At 45.9% G+C, this 13,086-nt stretch overlaps 1 protein-coding gene across 1 annotated transcript; it reads left to right on the forward strand.

Annotated features, from left to right (window-relative positions):
• Positions 1–2,301: 2,301 nt before the first annotated feature.
• On the forward strand, positions 2,302–7,790 carry LOC308165627 (ras association domain-containing protein 7-like; the record flags this gene model as incomplete). Its single annotated transcript, XM_080539776.1, has 4 exons — positions 2,302–2,404; positions 2,558–3,214; positions 4,045–4,313; positions 7,515–7,790. The coding sequence occupies 4 exons, from the start codon at positions 2,302–2,304 to the stop codon at positions 7,788–7,790; spliced, it is 1,305 nt and encodes a 434-aa protein (XP_080395902.1).
• Between the last annotated feature and the right edge of the window lie 5,296 nt (positions 7,791–13,086).

The following is a 13,086-nucleotide window of genomic DNA, read 5'->3' on the forward strand; positions in this document are numbered from 1 at the left end:
CCACCTCTCTCTCTCTCTCTCTCTCTCTCTCTCTCTCTCTCTCTCTCTCTCTCTCTCTCTCTCACTCTTCCTCTAGAATGTCCTCCTGGGGCAGTTGGGTGATCTTGATCATGGTGGGTGGGGCTGATTTTGAGTTTTAGCTGGATTCACCTGAAAGTCTGCATACCTCTCTCTCTCTCTCTCTGTCTCTCTCTCTGTCTCTCTCTCTCTCTCTCTCTCTCTCTCTCTCTCTCTCTCTCTCTCTCTCTCTCTCTCTGTCATTCTCTTTGTAAATCTCTTTTCCCTGGGGGATAAGTGCTGCCCTGTTGAAAGTCAACCATTTGTGTGTGTGTGTGTGTGGGTGTGTGTGTGTGTGTGTGTGTGTGTGTGTGTGTGTGTGTGTATGTGTGCGAGCGCGTTTCTATAGTGGTTTCACAGTGTAACCTTATGCCTGTGAGAGAGAACAACAAATCAATGTACATGGTCTCCATTTAACCTCAACCTGTCTCCCAGGGTAACGCTGACTGATACTCTCTTTGTCTCCTGACGACTAGATACTGCAGGTACATAAATACAGTAAGATAAGATACTGTAAGATACTCTTAAGTACGTCAATAATCCCCAGAAAGGGAAATTTGATCGCACCAATACAAACTACTAAAGGACGACACAGACACTCAAAGCAGAACGTCATCAATGAACAACATCAGAATCACCATTAGGTTTAATTGTTACAACTCTGCCTTTTTGCTGAGAAGGTGTGTTTTAATGCCAACAATTCAGACTAGAGTGCACTACAACACAATAGCAATTAAGATAATAGATCATTAAGATAATGGACTTTCCCTGAAATCAAATCTAGCTTACGTATCCAACCTAATACAAAAGGACATGTACAAAAGAAGAGATTTGGTGAGGCTGCTTTCTCATTTTATGCACCCAAATTGTGGAATGCACTGCCGGTTTACATTAGGGATGCAACCTCAGCAAATATGTTCAAGTCAAGACTAAAAACCCCTCTTTTTAATATTGCCTTTAAATGACTAAATAATTAGATTATGATTATATAATGATTGGAGCACTTTGAGCTGCAACGTTTGCAGGAAAAGTGCTATACAAATAAAAGTTATTATTAAAGTTATTATAATAAGGTACAGTAAGGTTCCTATGTAGCCTAAAAGTCCATGTTTAGTCTCGCCCAAGTGTAAAACCAGCGCTTTGGGCCACAGACGGGACAGGAATGTGTCTCTGCCAGGAAGGGAAGACGTCAGAAGCGGTCTCGCCTGTTTGTACTGTATCTCTCCTCTAGACCAGAGGGAGGCTGGTGGAGGTAGAAATCGGAGGACGGGCTCATTGTGACACATGGAACAGAATCAAATGTCCTCCGATTTCTACCTCCACCAGCCTCCCCTGGTGTAGTCCTCTGATTCCTACCTCCACCAGCTTGGTCGGCTTGCTTCAGACCATAACTTTCAGAAAATGTCTCTCCCCCCCCCTCAAAGTTTGAGAGGAGTGTGAACAGATAAGTTTCCTCAAAAGAGGAAAGTAGGACACAGGAGATAGGAGAGAGATCGGGGGAGAGGGTGTCAGGAAGACGAGTGGAGAGCAGCATTCCTGGGCTGTCCTCCTCTTCATCCTCCCCTTCCTCCTCCTCCCCCCTTTTTATGGCTGCCTCAGTGGATCTTGGCACAGTGTCAGATGTGTCTCTCTCTCTCTCTCTCTCTCAGTGCTGCGGGCGGTAATGCTTACCGGACCTCCACGCCACAGCACCTTTCCTGCACAATGTGCAGTATGCGGTGGAGCAGACAGATGTCTGTCAGATGTCAAATGTCTGTCTTCAAACTGGTTCTTCCTCATGTTTGGACACTGACACCATGAGAGTGTAACACACGATATCTTCCTCTCGCTCTGTCTCTCTCTCTGACCTCTCTGGTAGTTCAGGTTCCTTCCTTGGTCATGCATCACTCGGGTGACAGGTAGAGAGTGTAGGTGTAGGATTGCAGGAGCCAGGAGTCAGGTGGGTTTTTCCCAGAACAAAGAATTGCCGTTTCCTGCAAGAATCAAGTTTGTTTTGGTGCCTGTAGGTCCTGCTTTTCTGATCATGATGATAGCTATCTAGCAGCTGGTTTGAGTGTTTGGGTGTGTGTGTGTGTGTGTGTGTGTGTGTGTGTGCGTGCCAATGCATGTCCCCTGTTTGTGACAGGAGTGTACTGTGTGCATCCAGTAGACTAAAAGTCTCCAGTCTCTGAATCTGACCTCGTCCCCTCCCTCCCCTCTCTCACAGGCGGCCATGTTGCTCTGAGTTTGACTGACAGCTGGAACATGGAGTTGAAGGTGTGGGTGGAAGGCGTGGCCAGGGTGGTGTGCGGCCTATCGCTGGAGACTTCCTGTCAGGAAGTGGTCATCGCTCTCGCACAGGCCATTGGTCAGTCTCTCTTTTTTTAAATGTTATTGACATGAGTTTGAGTCAAGCACATTAGAATCAAGATCAGGCCTTAGGAACTTACACTTAATCCTGTTGAATTTGTTTAGTTTTTTCTGTCATAATCAGACTTTTTTTCTGACTTTTTCACCACAGGCCAGACGGGTCGATATGTTCTGATCCAGAGGTTCCGGGACACAGAGAGGCAGCTGGTGGCCGACGACTGTCCCCTGCAGGCCCTGGCCCTGCTGGGTCAGCTGTCCTCCGAGGTCCAGTTCATCCTGCGCCGGACCGGGCCCAGCACCTCAGACGGACCCGAGAGGGACCATCCCGGCCCGGAGAGAGGCCGACCCCTGCCCAGGCACCCCGACCCAGAGGCCCCCAAACGTAGGGGGCCAAGTAAGGCTCTGACCTTTAACCTGGGCCCCTCCACCATCCCCAGGAGGACAAAAAAAAACAGGGCCTGGTCACCCAGAGCATCCCCGGAGCCTCGGTCCTCCCCCACCCCTTCCCTGGACTCCCTCCCCCCTCCCCTGGACTCCCAGCAGTCCCAGCAGTCCCGGGAGGAGGTGTTCAGGCAGGTGCTGCAGCAGCAGGAGAGGTTACGGGACATTGAGGCCCAGCTCGACGCTCTGGAGAGGGAAGCGGAGGTCCCGGAATGGGACAGGCCCTTGACTCCGGTCCCAGGCCTGACTCCGGGCCTGGTGGAGGAGATGGATGTATTGGAGACGAGGCTGAAACAGAACCAGGCGGAGCTGGGCCACGTGGAGTACTGGGAAGAGCAGCTGCTGGTGGAGAGGGATCGGGAACAAGGCATGTATTGACTAATGTGTGTAATGGGTGTGTGGGGCGGCTGGGGGCCGCTGCTGTGCACTGGTAGGCAAACTGGAAGTAGTCGCTCTAGTAGAGGGCTGCAAGGGAATATTATGCTTGTGTGTTCTGTCATCATGTGAAGCGCATTGGGTCACATTTTGTGAGAAATGCGCAATACAAATTCAACTTGATTTGGTTTGATTAATAATTCAGTTCGACTTCATAAAAGTTTCAGGTTTATTATTTTGTTTTGAAGTGCGTTATCAGCAGTGTCTCAACACACTATATATCATCATCATCAACGACAAACCACATTAACGAAACACATCATGAATAAAAGCACATGGGGTACACAGAACCCCTCAGGAGCGATAAAGAGGGACTGAGCTCAATAGGCAAGGCAAGGCCAGTTTATTTGTATAGCGCATTTCATACAACAGGGGCAATTCAAGGTGCTTCACATACATTATTAAAAAATACGGTAAGAATTGAATTATGCATTATGCAAGTATGCTACACATCTATGTACTCTATATGCAACATAGAACTGAGGCCTACACATCCACACAGTACCATCAGACATTAGAACAGCCATGGGTGAGTCAGTAAAAACCTTTACTGAGTGTACCTTTGCACTAGAAAAATAGCTTTATACTATCTTATATCCTGATGTGATTTTGAAAATGTAAGGATACTGGGTGGTAGAACACACATATCTAGGAAAAGTCATGAAAGGAGGTTCCTGAAATTTTATCGAGTGCAAAGATATAACTGTTTTTACTCACAGGCTGATTAAGTGTTTAACACAGTGTATGGTTGGTTCTGTCTAGATATACACAGAAGCTTGGACCACCTCTACTCCTCCCTGGACGACCACAGCTACCGGATCCAGGACCTCCAGGTCCACTCAGCCAGGCTGGGGCAGGAGCTCCTTCACGAGACCCACAGACGGAGCTCCCAGCCTGGGACACCGCCCCCCGAGGAGGCCCTGGGCGCGCTGAGGGAGGAGCTACACAGCCGGCTGCACCAGGGGGCGGAGCTCAGCGCCTCGATCACAGAGGTGGAGAGAGAGATGCAGACGGCTGACGGTAGAATGCAGGTAGGGTTAAAGGTTAAAGGTCAGCGTTGTAATGACAACAACTTGTAATGACGACACTGTTTATATAGAACGCAAAAAATAAGAAATAGAAAACACGTTACAACAAACAAAACAGGGGGAAAAATGAACAAATAAAACAGGAACAGAAGAATTTTACATTACATTGCATTTCTGGCATTTACAATGGTTAAATTTTTGGCATTTTAGAACATTTACAACACAGGTTGAAAGAAGACCAAATTTTTGTGCAAAAGTGCAGGAATTTAAAACAGTAGGCATGTTTGCTTACTTTTAACATGTGTTTGTTCCTACCATCCTCCTTTCTTGAAAGTAATCTGATTGGATGGTTGAATTAGTGGGAGGCAGCTATTGGCCTATGAGGACCCCACACTCTATCTATCTATCTATCTATCTATCTGTCTGTCTATCTATTTATCTATCTATCTATCTATCTATCTATCTATAACCTTCTAACATTCTATCTATCTATCTATCTATCTATCTATCTATCTGTCTATCTATCTATCTATCTATCTATCTATCTATCTGTCTATCTATCTGTCTATCTATCTATCTATCTATCTATCTATCTATCTATCTATCTATCTATCTATCTATCTATCTATCTATCTATAACCTTCTAACATTCTATCTATCTATCTATCTATCTATCCATACATTCTATCTATCTAACCTCCTAGCCTTACCAACCTTCCATCCATCTAACCATCTATCTGGCTGTCCTACCCTCCGACCACCATCTGTGTCCATCTGTCCGTCCGCCTCCCTCCGTGCGTACAGAGCAGTCCGTGTATTTCTCTAAGTGATAACAGATCTAGCGAGTTGGTACAGCAGCGGCCTTCTAGACTTCCACCCCTCCATTGTTTCATGTGTAATCCCCCCATTGTGGGGGTCGTGTGATGGCTGACCACGTCAAACAAACTGCCACAGGCAGCATCACAAAAGGCCGACCCCATTACAGACAGCCCCCGAGGATTTGATGTGTGAAAGAGGATGTGTCACACTCACTGTGCTACGGAAACTGGCTAGTTACTTAGGGATTATATTATGGGATATGTGACACTGTAACCTAGAGACACACTGCGCTGTTACGTGACGTCCTGCCAATGGGATGTATTGTCTCATAGGTGAACAATGATGACGATAAGTAATTGAACTCTTTGAACGAGTAGCTATGCCAGGGGGAGGCTGGTGGAGGCCGAGAAATCGGAGGACCCGGGCTCATTGTGATGCAACGGAATGGAATGAGGAATGGTATGAATGAAACATATGTTGATGTGAGTCGTCGTCCTCCGATTTCTACCTCCACCAGCCTCCCCTGCTGTATGTTTAGGCTACTGTTGTACATCAGAAGAGAATCAGAATCAGAATCAGAATCAGATCAGATCAGAATCAGAATCAGAATCAGAATCAGAAGACTTTTATTGCCATGACATGTAAACATGTTAGGAATTTGGTTTGGTACCATGGAGCACGGTTTACAGAAGGACAGGTGCAAGACAGGACAAGACAGTGCAAACCAACATCAAAGTGCAAGAGTCATAATTAATATAAATATAAAGTGCAGAGATTCAAGTGTTCAAGTGTTCATATCCAGACAGTGCAAAGCTCTCTGGGTGGGGGTGGAGGGAGGGTAGATAGATAGGGGTCAGGTCAGGGGGGGGGGGCCAGCGGCATTTAGGAGCCGGATGGCTGTGGGGAAAAAGCTGTTGGTGTGTCGGACCTTCACAGTATTTATGGACCGCACCCTCCTGCCTGAGGGGAGCGGGGCGAAGAGACCGTGTCCTGGGTGTGCGGGGTCAGCCATGATCTTCCTGGCCCTCCCCAAAGCCCTACTTTTAAACAGGGCCTCAAGGGGGGGCAAAGGGCAGCCAATCACCCTCTCCGCCGAGCGTATTACCCGCTGCAGCTTGGCCTTGTCCTTGGCCGCTGCAGCGGGGAACCAGATGATGATGGCGGAGGTGACGATGGACTCAATGATGGCCGTGTAGAAGTTCACCAGCGTGGTCTTAGGAAGGTGGAATTTCCTGAGCTGCCTCAGGAAAAACAGTCTCTTCTGGGCCTTTTTTGTGAGGGCGTTGATGTGGGGCCCCCACTTCAAGTCCCGAGAGACTGTCACCCCAAGGAAGCGGCATGACTCCACTGTGGTGACTGGAGTGCCTCCCAGTATGATTGGAGAGGGAGGGGGTGGGTTCCTCCTGAAGTCCACTATCAGTATGGAAATCAGTATGAAGTCCACTATCCAGTATGGAAACCTGCCTGACAGGCTGCACCTCACATCACGTCATAACTTTTGTTCATGCAGCTCTGTTGGCTGTTTGTGTGGTGAGGAGGTAGAGCCGGCGTCTCATGATCGCAAGGTGGGCAGATCGGTGGTTCGAGCCCCGGCTGGCCACATGTCGAGGTGTCCTTGGGCAAGATACTGAACCCCAAATTGCTCCCAATGAGCGGGCCGGCGGCTCTCATGGTAGCTTGCCGCCATTGGTGTGTGTGTGCGTGTGTGTGTGTGTGTGTGTGTGTGAATGGGTGAATGAGAGGCCATTGTAAAGTACTTTGGAATAAGGCGCTATATAAGTCAGTCCATTAGGATAGACTGAATCTAGCATGTTGTAGAAGGCCTTGCTTGGTGGTGGTTGCGCACTTCAGTTCAATCCATGGCTTATGTCGCCCCCGTGTGGTTAAAAACGTTCACTACCACCAGATGACATCCTAGTATACTGTAACGTCCCAACTTGGACAGTGGTGGAATAACAACAGACAGCTTCTCTCATGTAACTGATCGTTTAATTGTTTAACTGTCGCATATCAACTTTCTCAATTCACCGGAGCTCTCCTTTCCAACAGTCTCAACCACAACAAAGCACCCCCCCCCCCCCCCCCGCCCCGTGACCTCCACCAATCACAGGGTTGCTACAATACTATGGATGGACAATGTAGTCGTCACAAATTAAACAACATTTCAAAATTAAACCGCGAGGCTTGGCATACATTATCTTCAATCAATGTCGGTGTTTCAGCGAATTTCTGAAAAAGCTAATGCAGAAAAGGATGTGGACAAACTGCTCCTTTTCAACGCTTCAATCAAGTTTCATTCAAATAAAGTGCGCACATTTCTGACTACGTTATCGGTTATTGTGTGGTCGTCCTGACCTCCTTAACCCTCCCTTGCGTTCCCTGCAGGAGAGATGTGAGGAGATGGAGGAGCTCAACAAGGACCTGCGACAGTGTAACCTGCAGCAGTTCATCCTGCAGACGGGTGTTCCCCCCGCACCTCCGTACACGGACCTCCCCCTCCACGACCAGACACGCCCCCTCCACGACCAGACACGCCCCCTCCACGACCAGACACGCCCCCTCCACGACCAGACACGCCCCCTCCCCACGGCCACGCCCCCTTACCTCTGCAACGCCGGCTTCCAGGAGGAGGACCTGACAGAGACGGCTACCGCACAATAACAGACAGGTATGCTAACAGACAGGTATGCTAACAGACAGGTATGCCATTGCCTACAGACAGGTATGCTAACAGACAGGTATGCTAACAGACAGGTATGCTTACAGACAGGTATGCCTACAGACAGGTATGCCTGCAGACAGGTATGCTAACAGACAGGTATGCTAACAGACAGGTATGCCTACAGACAGGTATGCTACAGACAGGTATGCTAACAGACAGGTATGCTAACAGACAGGTATGCCTACAGACAGGTATGCCTACAGACATCAGGTATGCCTACATGCATACATTACAACGTATCAACATTAACCTGGATTTTCCTTTAGCGGCATTGATGGATGTTACACTAGCCTACCCGATTTCTCCACCATTCGATAGCACACCGATTATTATTATTATTATTATTATTACTACTATTATTATTATTATTATTATTAACATTAACAGCTATGATAGTTGATCAGTTAATGGAAACAGTTAGATAGTTGATCAGGGTATCACTAACAGTGATTAGTACCCTGATCTAAGCAACTAACAGTGATTGTGTTTTTGTTTTATTGGGATCAAAAACGGAATAATTGTACATTTTAGACAGACGAGATGAGTTGTAACATGCAGCATGTTGATGTCTCCTCTGACAGACCTCCTCTCCCTCATCCTGTCAGTAGCTCCTGGCAACCTCTGGACCACCTCCAGAACCTACTGATGTCCAGCCAGCTGTGTGTGTGTGTGTTCGCATGTGTGTGTGAGTGAGTGAGTGAGTGAGTGTGTGTGTGTGTGTGTGTGTGTGAGTGCGCGCGTTTGTGTGTGTGCGTGCGTTTGTGTGTGCGCGCGCGCTTTGTGTGTGTGTGTGCGTGGGCGTGTGTGCGCGTGTGTGCAAACAATCTGCTCAGAGATGTATTTGTATGTGGTGAATGAGTATACTATAGATCTATGTGTATGATGTAGCCAGTGTCTATGTTGATGTTTTACCTCACACGTAATGTTAAGTTAATACTGTGTATCTCAGTAACTTTAAAATGTGTCTTGAAACATTCTGTTTGTACAGATTTATGCTCTAAGTCATGGGCTGTAATAAAGGTGTGAATTATTATGAACAACATTTTTCAGATGTATCTTTATTCAGAGTTTTGCAAGAATTGGACAGAACCGCATGACATTTGACTGTCTGTCTCCCCAAACCAGATATACTCTCTTACGCTAACTCACCCTGAACATTAGAGTTTTGCATGAACTGGACTGAATGGACTGATAAGGCAACATCATCTACAATACCAGAGTTGTACCTTGATACTGCCCGCACTTCCAGACACTTCTTTGAAGACAAAGACCCTATTTCAATTGTTAGAAACATCCTTGTGTCCTCCCCACCATTCTACACCCACTTCCTATCCTTAAATGTCCCCCCCCGCCTCCTCAATGCTTTTTGAGTAGGGAGCGAGTAGAGGACAGAGGAGAGGACACGTGGAATTTAGTTTTTAAACAATTGAGAAAGATGCCAAGGGCTCTGTGGTCCCTCCTTCAGTCAGCGGTAGCGTGGCAGAGCTCTGACTTCCTGTAGAGTCCCCTGCCTAGCCAGCTGTAGTGTGGCAGCCACCGTGACAGCAGATGACTGTCCTAAAGGCTGGTTAGCCGCTGGCACACGCACACTGGAAGTGCAGAGGACACGCACTGTGCATTTGTCAGTGACTCACCAGCGTTTGGATCTCATAAACAGTTCAGGACAAAAATAGAAATGATATGATGAAGGTAAAAACATTACAAAGATATGCCGGTATGATGAATTATATGGGGGAAGAGGATGATCTTTCAGTATTTAACCATTTCTAACAATGACCTTTTTGTATTTTGAGAGCACTTTGAGCTGCAACGTTTTCAGGAAAAGCACTATACAAATAAAAAAATACTATTATTCTTATTAGTATTATTTAACATTTTCCAAAAAAGAGTAGGCTTTTTCATCATTGAAAAATACAATGATGATGAAGCAAAACATCTAACAAGAATAGGCCTAAGGTAACACATTACAAGGATAGGCTTACATTCAATTAATTGTCACAGGTACTGTAGCCTTTTTAGAAAACAATACTGTAACAAATGATGACAATGATCAATAACAACACAAGAGACACAAGACTCACCATATATCCACTTAGCTTCAAGATTGACACGATGTATGAAGTTGCTTTATTCTTAACCAAAAGAAATAGGTAAATGACTCAAGGTGTACAGTACACACCTGGTATCTCTCCACGACTTCAGTACAGTAGTAGGCTACAGTGATAAACTGCACGTACTTCAAAACCCTCACCTATGCGAATCAACCATCCCACATATGCTAATTATAAATGACTGACGTCGGAAACCACCAATACACAGTCAGACTAACGGATTGGTGTCCGCCCCGCCAGAACTCTTGTCCTATCCGATTCCAGAGGTGCGTTGAACTCCGCCAATAGGACGACGTGATGTTTGTGTACCACAGGATTCTGGCGCGTTCAAAGCCGCACGTATTTTCAGATAAGGTAAGGAAAGGTTACTTCACTTCATGCGACTATTATTAGCGTATTTATTTATTTTTGCTGACTGTCAACGACTGTGCTATTGACGTATGACGTACATGCGTTGTTGAATTGCGAGAGTCAGCAGCAAGAGGTGGGTGGTGAACAGTTTGGTTTGGTAGGTTTAGTGATCAGTTAAACATTGAAGATTGCCCTTTAACCACAGCTACGTGACATGTGCACTCAGCTGTATAACTTTGATGACTTGGAGGAAGACATAGGCTGTGTTCGGAATGGTATACTAGCATACTAGCATACTCAATGAGTGCATACTACCTACTAAATGCATAATTAAGTAGGTTCAAGCTGCATGCACACCAGGTCATTGCGTTGCACCGGAAGTAATTCATCTCAATGGGGCAGTTGCGTTGATCCGTTGCGTTGCTCTGCATTGCGTTTCTTGTCCGGCAGGGTGCGGTAATCAGTCAAAATATTTCAGCTTTTGCGTTGCGTTGGATCCGTCAAAACAACCGGAAGTAAACCGAAAGTAGTTTCTTGACCAGAGCTTTCGCCTAGATGTAAAATCCGCCATTGGCGAAAATCTTTAATTTGGCTCTACAAGTGTTAATATGTCATTTTATGAAGTTTTTATATGTTTTCAGGCGAGAAAGTAACCATATATATTCACAAAATGTGTCCAGTTTATCAAAATAACCCGTTTATATATCTGATGTTAACATACTGACTGTGTCCGCGAATGCTATGCTATTGTTATGCTATCTGAATGGTGTACTAGTTTTCACTGAATAAATCGCGATTTCTTTCAAAGAAGGTAGCAGGTGTTTATGTCCATGTCAAGGAGAAGGTACGACTTGTATGACAGTAGTGTGATTAGGACATACGTTGAGGATATTAGTCTACCTCTGATGCTAACTTGTATGGCATAGTGTTTGTGATGCTAACGGCGCCATCTTTGCTATCTCCTCCGGACATATATATTACCGCTGTGTTGTTGCGTCTGCATCGCACGTTGACGTACTTCAAGCCCATCCCACCAGGTTGCGCCAGAACGGTGGGTCACGGTCCGCGGTGTGCACGAAGCGTCATCAGTATCCGAAAATCAGCCGATCATTATGCATACTGCATACCTCCTCCCAGAATGCCTCCCAGAATGCATTTCGCCGGGAACGGCGAATTTAAACCGTTGTGTCTCGCCGTCTAAGTAATAGTAGTATTTTGGGGGCAATAATAATATTGAATGGACCCCTTATGGTTTGGAGATGGTTAAGAATTTTATCTCAGACTGATGTGTGCAACAAGCACAACCCGAAAACAGTACTAAAATGCCCAATGGGCACATATCCAGTGCCTCCCTGCCCATTTCGAGAGATATGTATTGACTTCACCGACATGGGATTAGACAATAGAGTACAAGGCAAAATATACTTGTTGGTGGTGATTGATAGATTTTCAAGGTGGCCTGAAGCATATCCGTGTAAACGGGAGGATGCTGCAGTCTGTAATAAAGTGCCTCTTAAAGGAAAAGAAAGCTTGCCGACAGGCATGATACAGAGACAGAGGGAGGTGGCTTCGGCTACAAATTGGTCATAATTTCAACAAGCAGTCAAATACTAGGTGAACATGTGTGTAAGACACAAATAAACGTGGATTTCATGCATTTCAAGTGGCATATTTGTAATCATGACGACTAGCCTGGTCTAAGAATGCATTTCACCATGTTAATGTAGTGAAAATACCACCGCTCATCCGTGATCAGACTTAGCTGGGGTGCTGCAGCTGAAGAGTATCAATTAGAGTGCAAGAAAGCAGCATCTGCACACTCAAATATGTGCAAAAAATGATGTTTATTGCAAGCTTTCGGTCCCCAGGCTATCGGACAATGTAAACAAAAGCTGTATGAGTTTGACAAGGCTGAAAGCGCACAGGGTTGCCAGATGGGATTGACAATTTACAGCCTAAACTTTCTATAACCTCAAAATCAAGTAGCCCATTCGGCGGTAACCCGCCCCATCTGGCAACCCTGGACGCAACTCTGCAACTCTGGACGCGAAATGCATTTAGGGAAATAGGAGACGAGATAGTGTCCATTAGGGGTGCAACGGTTCAGTTGGCCCACGGTTCGGTACGGTTCGGTATTTTGGGTCACGGTTTTCGGTACGGTTCGGTTCAGAAACAAATGCTACTATTTATTTACAAACTGTTACTTTACTTTATTTTGCTTATACATAATATGGAACTTTAACATACACATGTATATGTTATGTATATAATGTATATATAATTGTATATAAACAAAAAACACTTTCAAATGTCCAAAAATAAATAAACACTTTCGAAAGTAAAAGTGCACTTTAGCCTTGACAGCTGGTAGCCCGTATACAAACAGGAGGAAAACAAATTCACACTACAAAAGTAACACTTTCCACATAGCGTTCCAACATGTCATGTGTTGTATTCCAACGAGTTGCGACATCGTGGATTAATTTGTGTTTTGGTAAGTCTAACATATCTAACATATTGTCAGAATATGGTGGGCTGTGGTGCTTTTGTGGAAGAAAGTGACTGCATGTCTGATCTTACCCAGGAGGCGGGACACCGGGGTTATTGCCACTGCCTTCTTGGCGGCGAGATTTCCGACGTGCGCAAAGCAGCCGATCTGTGGCCCCAGTCCACCAGCTTCATGGATCGCATTTACGATATTTGCTGCGTTGTCTGTTGTTACGGGAATTGTTATGTTTGGCCTCTCCAACTTCCACTCAGTCACTGCATTTGT

The sequence above is a fragment of the Nansenia antarctica genome, assembly GCF_963989245.1.
Source record: "Nansenia antarctica genome assembly, chromosome: 9".
Classification (NCBI taxonomy): domain Eukaryota; kingdom Metazoa; phylum Chordata; class Actinopteri; order Argentiniformes; family Microstomatidae; genus Nansenia; species Nansenia antarctica.